Here is a 15,728-nt window from a genome sequence, read left to right on the forward strand (position 1 = left end):
CAGGCTTCACCCACTTCATTAGTCTCTCATTCACAATTTGACAAGCACTTGATAATATTCTCACCACGCCTCGAATGTCACAGCGGCATCCCCCTTGTGTGGCCGTAATGCCCCCTAAAAAATCTGCCTTTTGCGGCCAAAGTGGCCATTGTGCCCTTGGTTTGAATATAATAATTATAATTCGCTTCTCCCGGATGTGCTCACTCATATGGCTCTCTCAGATATCTAAATTATTATTAGCCAAAGCCCGTCACGTGATCGGGTCGTTCTCACAGGCATCTCAGCTCTGTGTAATAGTGTTCCCTCTGCCCCCTTGTCCTTGTGGGTGATTGTTATTTGTGAGAGTATTATAGCTTGGTGGAGCTACTCGTACATTTTGTTGCCAGGGTAGATTTTCCCCTGTGCCTATGTATTATTGGATACTACAGTTACAGTGTATTTGCCAGGGATGAGAGTTTCCCCTGTGCCTGTTTCGTTGATCACTATTTGAGCGCATTTATGTGTCAACGAAGGAATAAACTCTGTATTCGGTGATTACCCTCCTGTGCCTGACTCCTTTCATCACAGAATCACCCACCCGCTATGGAGTCAGCGGGAGAAGAGCGCATGCCTGGAGTCGTGGCACGGGTCCAAGAGCATTCCACGATGCTGGCCAGCTTGGGGGAAGCGATGGATCGGGTTCTTCAGATCGTCCAATGCCTGGAGAGGAGAGAACCCGATCTGTCGAGACCAGCTGGTCAACCGGATCCAGCCACCTATACCCCAGCACCCGGAGGGATCCAGATATCACGACCACGGGCGTTTGATGGGACGGCGGCGCTGTGCCAGGGATTCCTCCTCCAAATGGAGCTGTCCTTCTCCAGCATCAGGCCGGCGCCATCGGAGCGGGAGAAGGTGTCCGTCCTTGTTTCCTGCCTCTGTGGGAAAGCCCTGGAGTGGGCCAACGCGGTGTGGAACGAAGGAGGAGCCGCGTTGGAGGACTACGGGGAGTTCGCTCACCTCTTTCGGGCGGTATTCGATCACCCGCCCGAGGGTGGAGAGGTGGGCGAGCGGCTGGTCCACCTGAGGCAGGGGACGAGGACCGCGCAGGACTTCGCGTTGGCGTTTCGGACGCTGGCAGCGGGGTCCGGGTGGAATGAGCGGGCCCTGATCGACCATTTCCAGGGCCATCTGTGGGAGGACGTCCGACAGGAGCTAGCCTGCCGGGACACCATGTTGTCCTTCAATAAACTGGTGGACATGGCCATTCGTTTGGACAACCTGCTGGCAGCCAGAGGAGGTCCTGGTAGGGGTCTGCCCGTTTGCACCCCGGACGACTCGGATCCCGAGCCGATGGAGCTGGGTGGTGCCGCCGGCCGAGAGAGCGGAGGAGGACAGCGACAGTGCCACTCTGGTGGCACGAAGGGACAGTACACCACACGTCGTAGTCAACGTTATTTTGGGTCTGTAGGCGGCAGGCTGGGAACTCACGCATCACCCCAGGTATCGAACACCCACACTTGTTCAGAGCCCTCTGCTGCGCACTGTACCCTACCTATCCACTTTCCCGATCACATGGTAGTTCCCCAGTGTAAGGCGCTAGTCGATTCCCCTATCCATTCCACTCCCCATCAGAGCACACGATAGTCGACCATTAGGGTCTGGGTTTGTTATGGAAGTCACTATACCAGTCACGATGATCACCCAGGAGACACATTGTGAGCAGGTTATTTTTTCGATTATTGAGTGTCTGCTTTCCCTGTGTTATTAGGTATCCCTTGGCCCCAACTTCTCATGGCCGCAGAGGGCTCTCACGGGGTGGTCGCGAGAGTGTCAGGGTTGGTATCTAGATGTTTCCGTTGGTGCAACCATGATGGAAAGTCCAGACGGTACCTCCACCGTGCGCATTCCCCCCGTGCGACTAAATTACCACCTCATCGGGCAGGGGACTGCGCGATAAACCTTCGGGTAGACGCTGTACCTCCCAGGAGTCATGCGTAGCCCCTGTCGCAGGCTGAAACAGAGGCTCTGGAAACATACATCTCCGATTCCCTGGGACAGGGGTATTTACAGTGAGGGAAAAAAGTATTTGATCCCCTGCTGATTTTGTACGTTTGCCCACTGACAAAGAAATGATCAGTCTATAATTTTAATGGTAGGTTTATTTGAACAGTGAGAGACAGAATAACAACAAAAAAATCCAGGAAAACACATGTCAAAAATGTTATAAATTGATTTGCATTTTAATGAGGGAAATAAGTATTTGACCCCTCTGCAAAACATGACTTAGTACTTGGTGGCAAAACCCTTGTTGGCAATCACAGAGGTCAGACGTTTCTTGTAGTTGGCCACCAGGTTTGCACACATCTCAGGAGGGATTTTGTCCCACTCCTCTTTGCAGATCTTCTCCAAGTCATTAAGGTTTTGAGGCTGACGTTTGGCAACTCGAACCTTCAGCTCCCTCCACAGATTTTCTATGGGATTAAGGTCTGGAGACTGGCTAGGCCACTCCAGGACCTTAATGTGCTTCTTCTTGAGCCACTCCTTTGTTGCCTTCGCGGTGTGTTTTGGGTCATTGTCATGCTGGAATACCCATCCACGACCCATTTTCAATGCCCTGGCTGAGGGAAGGAGGTTCTCACCCAAGATTTGACGGTACATGGCCCCGTCCATCGTCTCTTTGATGCAGTGAAGTTGTCCTGTCCCCTTAGCAGAAAAACACCCCCAAAGCATAATGTTTCCACCATCATGTTTGACGGTGGGGATGGTGTTCTTGGGGTCATAGGCAGCATTCCTCCTCCTCCAAACATGGCGAGTTGAGTTGATGCCAAAGAGCTCCATTTTGGTCTCATCTGACCACAACACTTTCACCCAGTTCTCCTCTGAATCATTCAGATGTTCATTGGCAAACTTCAGACGGGCATGTATATGTGCTTTCTTGAGCAGGGGGACCTTGCGGGCACTGCAGGATTTCAGTCCTTCACGGCGTAGTGTGTTACCAATTGTTTTCTTGGTGACTATGGTCCCAGCTGCCTTGAGATCATTGACAAGATCCTCCCGTGTAGTTCTGGGCTGATTCCTCAACCTTCTCATGATCATTGCATCTCCATGAGGTGAGATCTTGCATGGTTGCCAAAAGCTGCTTGGCGATGGTCTTGTAGCCCATTCCAGCCTTGTGTAGGTCTACAATCTTGTCCCTGACATCCTTGGGGAGCTCTTTGGTCTTGGCCATGGTGGAGAGTTTGGAATCTGATTGATTGATTGCTTCTGTGGACAGGTGTCTTTTATACAGGTAACAAGCTGAGATTAGGAGCACTCCCTTTAAGAGTGTGCTCCTAATCTCAGCTCGTTACCTGTATAAAAGACACGTGGGAGCCAGAAATCTTTCTGATTGAGAGGGGGTCAAATACTTATTTCCCTCATTAAAATGCAAATCAATTTATAACATTTTTGACATGTGTTTTTCTGGATTTTGTTGTTGTTATTCTGTCTCTCACTGTTCAAATAAACCTACCATTAAAATTAGAGATTGATCATTTCTTTGTCAGTGGGCAAACGTACAAAATCAGCAGGGGATCAAATACTTTTTTCCCCTCACTGTACGTCCCTCCACTTCACCCGCCTCCTCAAGTTTTTTCTTTGTGAAGAAGAAAGACGGCGGTCTGTGCCCGTGCATTGATTATCGATCACTGAACAAGGACACGATTGGATTTAGTTATCCTCTCCCCCTCATTCCTTCAGTAATTGAGTCAATGCATGGGGCGCGCTTCTTCATTAAGTTAGATCTCAGGAGTGCATACGACCTGGTGCGTGTTCGGGAGGGGGATGAGTGGAAGACAGCATTCAGCAGAACCACGGGGCATTATGAATACCTGGTGATGCCCTACGGTTTGATGAATGCTCCATCCGCCTTCCAGTCCTTTGTGAACGAGGTGTTTCGGGACATGCTTGGTCGCGGTGTGGTGGTCTACATCAATGACATCCTGGTGTATTCCACTACTCACGCCGAGCATGTGTCCCTGGCCTGACTATTAGAAAATGACATTTATGCCAAGGCAGAAAAGTGTATTTTTTTCCAGCAGTCCGTCTCCTTCCTCGGATATAGCATTACCACCTCAGGTGTGGAGATGGAGGGAGATTGCATTTCAGCCGTGAGTAATTGGCCGACTCCAACCACGGTTAAAGAGGTGCAGCGCTTCCTTGGCTTTGCAACTACTATCGGAGGTTTATCCGGGGCTTTGGAAAGGTTGCAGCTCCCATTACATCCCTGTTGAAGGGTGGGCCATCCCGGCTCCGCTGGTCTGCTGAGGCTGACCTGGCCTTCAGGAGACTGCGGGGTCTGTTCACCTCAGCTCCGGTAATGGCCCACCCCGACCCATCACTACCGTTCGTAGTGGAGGTGGATGCGTCCGACGTAGGGATAGGCGCTGTCCTGTCCCAACGCTCAGGCACGCCACCGAAGTTACGCCCCTGTGCCTTCTTCTCTAAGAAGCTCAGCCCGGCGGAGCAGAACTACAACGTTGGTGATCGGGAGCTGTTGGCTGTTGTCCGAGCTTTGACCGTGTGGAGGCATTGGCTCGAAGGGGCGAAACACCCTTTCCTCGTCTGGACAGACCACCGTAACCTGGAGTACATCCGGGCAGCGAGGAGGCTGAATCCTTGCCAGGCCAGGTGGGCCCTATTCTTCAGCCGGTTTGATTTTACACTATCATACATTCCGGGTACGAAGAACGTGAAGGCAGACACACTGTCCCAGCTGTATGACACAGAGGAGAGGCCCAGAGACAACAACCTCTTATCCGTGATCATCTGATCTTCTGGGCACACACATCACCCTCCTCTGGTCACCCAGGTGTCGGTCGTACGGTGCGCTGCTTGATCGGAAAGTACTGGTGGCCTACCTTGGCTAAGGACGTGAGGGTGTACGTCTCCTCCTGCTCGGTGTGCGCCCAGAGTAAGGCACCTAGGCACCTCCCAGCGGGTAAGCTATAACCTTTACCTTTCACCTCCAGTGCGCCGTGCATCGTCAGAAGGCCAACGCTGACCGTTACTGCAGTGAGGCCCCGGTCTTCGTACCGAGAGATCAGGACTGGCTCTCGACCCGGAATCTGCTCCTCCGCCTGCCCTACTGTAAGCTGAGCCCGCGGTTTGTGGGGCCGTTCAAAGTCCTGAGGAGAATCAACGAGGTCACGTATAGGTTATAACTTCCCCCTGATTACTGTATTAACCCCTCGTTTCATGTGTCTCTCCTCAGGCCGGTGGTGGTTGGTCCGCTCCAGGAGTCTGAGGTGCGGGAGGTTCCTCCACCTCCTCTGGACATTGAGGGGGCCCTGGCGTACTCTGTCCACTCCATCCTGGATTCGAGGCATCGGGTGGGGGGCCTTCAGTACCTCATGGAGTGGGAGGGGTAAGGTCCGGAGGAACGGTGCTGGATCCCGGTGAAGAATATCCTCGATCCCTCCCTGTTGCGGGATTTCCACCGTCGCCATCCGGCTCGCCCTGCTCTGCGTCCTCCTGGCCGTCCCCGAGGCTGGGGTCGGCGCGCTGCTGGAGCTGCGCGTCGGGGGGGGGGGGAGCCTGCCCTTGTTCGGGCAGGCTTCGGCGTTCGTCATCACCGGCTTACTAACCACTGCCGCCCCAATCATCATCACATTTGTCTTGTCTTGTTAATCACACACACCTGGTTCTAATCCCCTCATTAGTCCGTGTAATAGTGTTCCCTCTGCCCCCCTTGTCCTGTGGGTGATTGTTAGTTGTGAGAGTAGTATAGCTCGGTGGAGCTACTCGTACATTTTGTTGCCAGGGTAGATTTTCCCCTGTGCCTATGTATTATTGGATTCTACCGTTACAGTGTATTTGCCAGGGATGAGAGTTTCCCCTGTGCCTGTTTCGTTGATCGCTATTTGAGCGCATTTGTGTGTCAACGAAGGAATAAACTCTGTATTCGGTGATTACCCTCCTGCGCCTGACTCCTTTCATCACACTCATCACACCATGTCAATCTACTATACCCCATAGTACAAAAGTTGACCTATTCTGTGATAGATCCCAAATTAATATAACCACTCGCATCATAAAACCTTTTAAAAGCAATGAGGCTGATGCAACCGATCAGAACGTTTAGCTTAAATGTTGATAAACTATTAGGCTATTTATTCACATTATAAGCGCAACAATGCTCACATGGCAGTAGGCTATAAGCGTGAATGTTACAAAATGCAATCAATTAGCGGGATTTTTTTTTTATCTCAGAAGAGACCACAAATGTAACCCTTTATTATAAAGGTGTATTTTTAATGGTGAAAATTATCTTCCCCAAACTTCAAACTCACGCGCCGCCTATGTATGCCAGTTAAGCTCTACACCGGTTGTAAAGCGGATTAATGTGCTTAATTTTAAGAAGTTATTTGGCCACTTTAGTTGCAATACAAACCCTATCAAAATATATAGACCTATTGGCTAGGCTACATGAGGTGTGAAAAAAAGGGGCTGTTTCTTGCCTTACTGCACACGATGGGCATCAATCACAAGTGATAGGGTAATATTGTCACCCATCAGACTATTCTTAATTTAATCTTCTCTTTACATATACTAAATTATATACAGTTGAAGTCGGAAGTTTACATACACTTAGGTTGGAGTCATTAAAACTTGTTTGTCAACCACTCCACAAATTTCTTGTTAACAAACTATCGTTTTGGCAAGTCGGTTAGGACATCTACTTTGTGCATGACACAAGTAATTTTTCCAACAATTGTTTACAGACAGATTATTTCACTTCTAATTCCAGTGGGTCAGAAGTTTACATACACTAAGTTGACTGTGCCTTTAAACAGCTTGGAAAATTCCAGAAAATGATGTCATGGCTTTAGAAGCTTCTGATAGGCTAATTGACACCATTTGAGTCAATTGGAGGTGTACCTGTGGATGTATTTCAAGGCCTACCTTCAAACTCAGTGCCTCTTTGCTTGACATCATGGGAAAATCAAAAGAAATCAGTTAAGACCTCAGAAAAAAATTTGTAGACCTCCACAAGTCTGGTTCATCCTTTGGAGCAATTTCCAAACGCCTGAAGGTACCACGTTCATCTGTACAAACAATAGTACGCGAGTATAAACACCATGGGACCACGCAGCCGTCATACCGCTCAGGAAGGAGACGCATTCTGTCTCCAAGAGATGAACGTACTTTGGTGCGAAAAGTGCAAATCCATCCCAGAACAACAGCAAAGGACCTTGTGAAGATGCTGGAGGAAACAGGTACAAAAGTATCTATATCCACAGTAAAACAAGTCCTATATCGACATAACCTGAAAGGCCGCTCAGCAAGGAAGAAGCCACTGCTCCAAAACTGCCATAAAATGCCAGACTACGGTTTGCAACTGCACATGGGGACAAAGATCGTACTTTTTGGAGAAATGTCCCCTGGTCTGATGAAAAAAAATAGAACTGTTTGGCCATTATGAACATCGTTATGTTTGGAGGAAATAGGGGGGAGGCTTGCAAGCCGAAGAACACCATCCCAACCGTGAAGCATGGGGGTGGCAGCATCATGCTGTGGGGGTGCTTTGCTGTAGGAGGGACTGGTGCACTTCACAAAATAGATGGGATCATGAGGAAGGAAAATTATGTGGATATATTGAAGCAACATCTCAAGACATCAGTCAGGAAGTTAAAGCTTGGTCGCAAATGGGTCTTCCAAATGGACAATGATCCCAACCATACTTCCAAAGTTGTGGCAAAATGGCTTAAGGACAACAAAGTCAAGGTATTGGAGTGGCCATCACAAAGCCCTGACCTCAATCCTATAGAAAATGTGTGGGCAGAACTGAAAAGGCGTGTGCGAGCAAGGAGGCCTACAAACCTGACTCCATTACACCAGCTCTGTCAGGAGGAATGGGCCAAAATTCACCCAATTTATTGTGGGAAGCTTGTGGAAGGCTACCTGAAACTTTTGACCCAAGTTAAACAATTTAAAGGCAATGCTACCAAATACTAATTGAGTGTATGTAAACTTCTGACCCACTGGGAATGTGATGAAATAAATAAAAGCTGAAATAAATAATTCTCTCTACTATTATTCTGACATTTCACATTCTTAAAATAAAGTGGTGATCCTAACTGACCTAAGACAGGGAATTTGTACTAGGATTAAATGTCAGTAATTGTGAAAAACAGAGTTTAAATGTATTTGGCTACAGTGTATGTAAACTTCCGACTTCAACTGTATGTGTGAAATTATTTTTCATTTAGAATGGACCATTATCATGCACCTGTCTCAGAACAGGGGCAGGGGAAAGAAATATGTCACCTATGCACTTAAATAGCAAATGGAGGATGATGTTCAGTGGTTCATTTTCGTGCTAGCCTGGTAGGCTATACTCCTGTTGTAAAGCGAATAAATGTGCTTAATATTAGGAAAGTAAAGAAATAAATATAGTACACCTAACCTATAGAAAGCTGACGGGTTCCTCCTGTTTTTAATAGAGGCCATTAAAACTCTGTTTTCTCACGCAATTGCATAGCCTATAGAAACGATGCTGCAACATGAGCTCATGGGCTCTCATGAAATGTTTGATTAGATTTTCGATCACATTTGCATTGATGTCAGAGTGATTAGAGGGACAATAGAGTGCTGAGTACCAGGCAGTTAGCAAGTTTGGTAGGCTACTAAAGACCATCAGCAGCATCAGAGATTGGAGAAGCCCAATTACTGTGACTAAACGGTCACGTGGAATTTGACTGCGGTCATGAATCGTGACCGCCGGTGTGGCGGTAATACGGTCACCGTAACAGCCCTATCTGAGACTACTGGGTAGGCATGAGTAGTAGCTCTATCTATACTTCAGCTATATCGCTTTGACCTGTACAGTTCCATCCAGTCCAGCAAGGGGAGTGAACAAGGGCAGAGGGAAGGGACTTAATTCTATGGTTTTTATTAACATACTTCCTGCTATAAAACAATCTCCTATACCCAAGATGCTTATATATTATCTGGTTGATTCAGCCAATAACAAATTCCCCATTTCCAGAGAGGTATTAATTGGTTGGTGTGTGACATACCAGGCTGTTGAAGCAGTGGTCGAGGAAGACCAGCAGTACAGTCTGTTCCTTCAGAGTCAGGCCAGCCTCCTCTCCAGCCAGCACGGCCTCCATCACACACTTAAAGAAGTAGGGGAAGTGGCTGGGCTTCTTCTTAAACACCTGGATACACATAATAAACCAAGGGTTAAAAACAACATTAGAGGACATTGATATAGAGGACATTGATCAATGCTCGCTGGAGACATTTGCCCTAAGTATCGCTGGTGCTGTCCATGTACAGCCAACACGCAACAGCCATACTCACAAGAACATAGAATGTTTAACAACACACTCACTGATTGTTAACACAGCTAATAATTTGCTATGTGAACCAAAAATTAACAACCAAGGATCAACATTTCTGTTTGACAGGCCAGGGCATCCATTCTTACCTCCCAGGCAGGGACATTCTCTCTGAACTTTTCATTGACGATGCAGCAGATAGACATGAGGTAGGCATTACTGGAGACTTCGGGATTGTAGTTCACCCATAGGTAGTTCTCGAGGTACTGGCTGAGAGGCAGGACACAAATGGCGGCATGTTAAAATCAGCAAATGACTGATGATAAATTATTATAATTGATAATGTATTGAGGCCATATTAAAAGGGTCAAAAACCCACCTGAACTCCAGTAACATGATCTTCCTAATGGCGAACCTGAAGATAAATTAGCAGACGTGGAGGATTTGGTTAAACCATTTATTTGACTTGTGGTAAGAAGATTTAACATGACAAAATACTGATGCTATTCAAGAGTTTTGAGTTCACTCACTTGGACTTGAGAATCTCTTTCTCATAGACATCCGCCAAGACCTGAGTGGGTGACAAATACAGTTTGTTAGAGCAAGCAGACCGTCTCCACTATATTCATAAATAATTAATATATGTAAGTAGGAGGCTTACCTTTGGGTCGAATGGTAGTTTATTCTTGGCATGGGGAGCCCAGTATCTGTTAGCCAACTTAGAGAAGAAAGGAGAGAGGTTATTATAACAATAACTATAATCTTGGCATCCCATAAGCACATTTTGTGTGAGCGCACTGGATTTGGTTCTGGGGGTGATGGTGAGATGTTTGGCCCAGAGTGAGTGGAGGAACCAGGAGGGATTCGCTTTGTCCACACCACCTCCCCTGAAATCGTCTTGGCCAAGTCTATAGGGGAAATTAACCCCTCCCGAAATTCAAAAGACTCCAGCCAGGGTTCCATTCAGTACAACAGAACGGTGTGCAACGTTGAATTAAACGGAAACGGAACTCAAATAAAATCAAAGCTCATTGTACACAGATTTGCAGAGGCTATCGCAGGTGCAGCAAAATGCTTATGTTTCTAGCTCCAACAGTGAAAAAGAACTGTACTGAACAACCAGTTGAAAAACTTTGTGATTATGGTGGCCCAGAGGTCGATGACCTGGTGTGCTGCACAAGTTCAGATGGTCACACCCATATTTATCAAGCCACACCTCGCCACACCCACCAAATGTACCTCTAGCCAGCAGATGCAACCCGCTTGCTTACAGCTGCACTAGGGACGGACAGTCTTCCGGTGTAGATTAAGACACCACATAGCTGGCGCGAGAAATGGCTCAGAAAACGTATCTCAATCCAGAATTGAGAAATGCGTTATTGTCCCATTATCCCAAATGTTTCACCGGGAAGATATCTCACGCCGGATCTGCTGTGTCTTATTCTACACAGGTAGCCTGTCCGACCCCAGCGCAGCTGTAAGCAAGCGGGACGGATCTGCTGGCTAGCGTACCTCAAAGGCTGTTGAAGAACAGTGTGCACCAAAAACGTGTTGTTCAGCACAAACCGTCACGCAACCTCGCAAACGTTGAAGTAAACTGAACGCGCCACAGGTGTACGTACACCTGCCAAATCGTGATTCGTTCAAATAATCAGTGATGTAAAAAACACACACCTGTAGAATAGAGTATCACAGTATGAGTCATAATACCCATAAAACATAGCGGTTAAACAAGGAAATGGTTCCAATATTTTTTTCACCATTCATTTTTCCCATAGGGGATTTTTGAAACACGTAAGGTCTGTGTTTCGTGTAAGCTTACCCTGGCGTGACGTTTTGATAACCGTGTAAATCTCTCTAGGCCTAGGTGACTAATCAATATATTCGGCATGTATTTACCACCCAAAATGAAATGCTAATTAGCTGCTACTGTGGCTATCATAAAGAACTACAAACGCCATGATGATTTGGACGAGACTGCCGAATCGAGGCAAAGGTAAGAATCTCTGCATGAACTATCGAATGTTAGCTAAATGTACTAATGAATAAATAGGCTACATTTTTTTTATGGACAATTCTGTGAACTGTCTTGTGCAAGTTTTAAATTGATACAATACTTGTTAGCAAAGGTGTCAGCTAGAGATGACGTGCAGGAGCTTGCAAGGATTTGTAGCCTTGCATGGTCTACTTTGATGCTAATTAGCATTTTCAAATCAGAGTAAATAGAGCCAAATATATTGATAAGTCCGAGAGAGATTTACATGGTTGTCAAAACGTCACGTCAGTGTACGCCTACACGAAACACAGCCCTTATTTTAAAGGGGAATTTCACCCTGACTCTGCCACGGCATATAGTCATTACTATATTAACAACATTACGTTTTTATCATAAACATCACAATTATCCAAACCACAAGGTAGAACTAGCACATTTTCATTTCACTGGTAGAATCGGGAAGTTTCGATGCCCTGTGTATTTGTCTGCTCATAGTGAAACACAAAATCCGGCATTCATAGCGAATGCTGATACAGCCCGCTAGGTAGAGGGGGCGTGGCCACACATTTGAATAATGCCATTGTTTACTTCGAACGATCAACACGCAGTATTCTTTTTCCCACTAATGTTTGTCATAATGCCCGTGTGGTGTTCCGTGCTAATTACAAACATTACAAAATTTGATACATCAGAAAAGCAGAACTTAATATTTGGTACAGAAACCTTTGTTTGCAATTACAGAGATCATACGTTTCCTGTAGGTCTTGACCAGGTTTGCACACACTGCAGCAGGGATTTTGGCCCACTCCTCCATACAGACCTTCTCCAGATCCTTCAGGTTTCGGGGCTGTCGCTGGGCAATACGGACTTTCAGCTCCCTCCAAAGATTTTCTATTGGGTTCAGGTCTGGAGACTAGCTAGGCCACTCCAGGACCTTGAGATGCTTCTTACGGAGCCACTCCTTAGTTGCCCTGGCTGTGTGTTTCGGGTCGTTGTCATGCTGGAAGACCCAGCCACGACCCACCTTCAATGCTCTTACTGAGGGAAGGAGGTTGTTGGCCAAGATCTCGCGATACATGGCCCCATCCATCCTCCCCTCAATACGGTGCAGTCGTCCTGTCCCCTTTGCAGAAAAGCATCCCCAAAGAATGATGTTTCCACCTCCATGCTTCATGGTTGGGATGGTGTTCTTGGGGTTGTACTCATCCTTCTTCTTCCTTCAAACACGGCGAGTGGAGTTTAGACCAAAAAGCTCTATTTTTGTCTCATCAGACCACATGACCTCCTCCCATTCCTCCTCTGGATCATCCAGATGGTCATTGGCAAACTTCAGACGGGCCTGGACATGCGCTGGCTTGAGCAGGGGGACCTTGCGTGCGCTGCAGTATTTTAATCCATAACGGCGTAGTGTGTTACTAATGGTTTTCTTTGAGACTGTGGTCCCAGCTCTCTTCAGGTCATTGACCAGGTCCTGCCGTATAGTTCTGGGCTGATCCCTCACCTTCCTCATGATCATTGATGCCCCACGAGGTGAGATCTTGCATGGAGCCCCAGACCGAGGGTGATTGACCGTCATCTTGAACTTCTTCCATTTTCTAAAAATTGCGCCAACAGTTGTTGCCTTTTCACCAAGCTGCTTGCCTATTGTCCTGTAGCCCATCCCAGCCTTGTGCAGGTCTACAATTTTATCCCTGATGTCGTTACACAGCTCTCTGGTCTTGGCCATTGTGGAGAGGTTGGAGTCTGTTTGATTGAGTGTGTGGACAGGTGTCTTTTATACAGGTAACGAGTTCAAACAGGTGCAGTTAATACAGGTAATGAGTGGAGAACAGGAGGGCTTCTTAAAGAAAAACAAACAGGTCTGTGAGAGCCGGAATTCTTACTGGTTGGTAGGTGATCAAATACTTATGTCATGCAATAAAATGCAAATTAATTACTTAAAAATCATACAATGTGATTTTCTGGATTTTTGTTTTAGATTCCGTCTCTCACAGTTGAAGTGTACCTATGATAAAAATTACAGACCTATACATGCTTTGTAAGTAGGAAAACCTGCAAAATCGGCAGTGTATCAAATACTTGTTCTCCCCACTGTATATGGAGGCTTAAATATACTGATCTAGTGAGATATACATGGCGGAGACTCAATCAAGCTAGTCGTCTTGACTTCTTTCTTATCTCATTCTCGTTGGCACCAAAAGTTTAAAAAGTGTTGATAGGGGACAGAATGCGGTCGGACCATCATATAATTGCCATATACATTACTCTTACTGAATTTCCACGTGGGCGAGGATATTGGAAATGTAATCAAAGCCTATTGGATGATAATTTATTTATAATTAGAACAAAGGAATTTATAACTGACATTTTCCAACATAACATAGGTACAGCAAATCCCCTTATTGTATGGGACACCTTTAAATGTGCCTTTAGAGGCCATGCAATTCAGTACTCATCTCGAAAACAAAAGCAACTTAGGTCAAGAGTTTATACTAACAAAGGAAATAGAAAGTCTAACAGAACAGATAGATGGCAATAAAAATTGTAACAGAGGCTCAGAATAAATTAGAGGAAAAACAAAAAGAAATGGAGAAACTTATTCAAGAAAGATCAAGTGTAATATATTGGTATTCCAAACTGGATGGAATATGGGGAAAAATGCACAATTTTTTTTTTTAATCTTCAACATAGGAATGCTACCAAAAAGAACTTAATGAAACTGGTTACAATTGACGGAGTCACCCATGATTCACCAAATTATATTTTGAAGGAGGAAACAAAGTACTTTAAGCATATGTTTTCGTTTCAGTCGCCTCCATCTCCTCTAACTGAAGCTAATGGTAGAGATTTTTTTCTATTGATAATGTCAAATTAACAGCCATACAGAAAGACTCATGTGAAGGTGAAATTACAGAGGAGGAACTTCTGGATGCAATTAAAGACTAAGTCCGGGAAAACTCCAGGGTTGGATGGCATACCAGTCGAGGTATACCAAACCTTTTTTGATATACTAAGAGGACCGTTATTAGCATGTTTTAACCACTCCTATGTAAATGGTAGATTATCAGACACTCAAGAAGAAGGTCTGATCTCATTATTACTGAAACAGGATACAAGTGGAAAATATAAAGATTCAGTCCATAAAAAAAATTGGAGGCCCCTTACACTTCAGTGTTGTGATGCAAAAATTCTAGCAAAATGTATAGCGCATAGAATTAAAAAAGGTATTGTCGGATATTATTAATTCTAATCAGACAGGTTTTTTTACATGGAAGATACATTGGAGATAATATAAGGCAAGTATTGGAAACAATAGAACACTATGGAAAATATGGGAAACCAGGCCTGCTATTCATAGCAGACTTCGAAAAGGCATTTGATAAAGTACGACTGGGGTTTATATATAAATGCCTGGAGCATTTCAATTTTGGAGAATCTCTTATAAAATGGGTCAAAATCATGTATAGTAACCCTAGGTGTAAAATAGTAAATAATGGCTATTTCTCAGAAAGTTTTAAACTGTCAAGAGGAGTGAAACAAGGTTGTCCACTATCGGCCATTGAGATGTTAGCTATTAAAATCAGATCCAATAATAATATCAGAGGATTATTAATCCAGGGCTTAAAAACAAAGGTGTCATTGTACGCTGATGATTCATGTTTTCTTTTAAATCCACAACTAGAATCCCTCCACAGCCTCATAGAGGATCTAGATACATTTTCTAACCCCTCTGGATTACAACCAAATGATGACAAATGTACTATATTACGTATTGGATCACTAAAAAATACAATTTTTACATTACCATGTAGTTTACCAATAAAATGGTCTGATGTGGATATACTCGGAATACATATCCTAAAGGAAATAAATGATCTCACTTCAATACATTTTAATAGAAAGTTAGCAAAAATAGATAAGATCTTACTACCATGGAAAGGTAAATACCTGTCAATTTGTGGAAAAATCACCCTGATTAACTCTTTAGTATTATCCCAGTCTACCTATTTGCTTATGGTCTTGCCTACGCCTAGCGAACAGTTTTTTAAATTATATGAGAAAAACATATTCAATTTTATTTGGAACGGCAAGCCAGACAAAATTAAAAGGCCCTATTTATATAATGAATATGAATTCGGAGGACAGAAATTATTCAATATTAAAGCATTAGACCTATCACTAAAAGCTTCAGTCATACAAAAGTTATACTTAAATCCGAACTGGTTCTCAAGCAAATTAGTAAGATTGTCTCACCCAATGTTCAAGAATGGCCTTTTTCCCTTTATTCAGATTACAACAACTCATTTTCAGTTATTTGAAAAAGAAATCATCTCCCAAATATCACTATTTCTAAAACAAGCCATAGAATGTTGGTTGCAATTTCAATTTAATCCTCCAGAAACGACAGAACAAATAGTGCAACAAAT

General features: G+C 44.9%; 1 protein-coding gene across 1 annotated transcript in view; it reads right to left on the reverse strand.

Annotated features, from left to right (window-relative positions):
• Positions 1 to 15,728, reverse strand: part of LOC311102654 (RNA helicase aquarius-like) — a gene marked incomplete at its 5' end in the record, with an annotated part of 127,971 nt that overhangs the window by 106,271 nt on the left and 5,972 nt on the right. Inside the window, 5 exon segments of the mRNA XM_084144015.1 lie at positions 9,042 to 9,182; positions 9,455 to 9,575; positions 9,685 to 9,720; positions 9,836 to 9,876; positions 9,967 to 10,023. Of these exon segments, the coding sequence (XP_084000141.1) occupies positions 9,042 to 9,182; positions 9,455 to 9,575; positions 9,685 to 9,720; positions 9,836 to 9,876; positions 9,967 to 10,023 (396 nt within the window).

The sequence above is a fragment of the Coregonus lavaretus genome (assembly GCF_964263955.1).
Source record: "Coregonus lavaretus genome assembly, chromosome: 27".
In the NCBI taxonomy this organism is placed as follows: Eukaryota; Metazoa; Chordata; class Actinopteri; order Salmoniformes; family Salmonidae; genus Coregonus; species Coregonus lavaretus.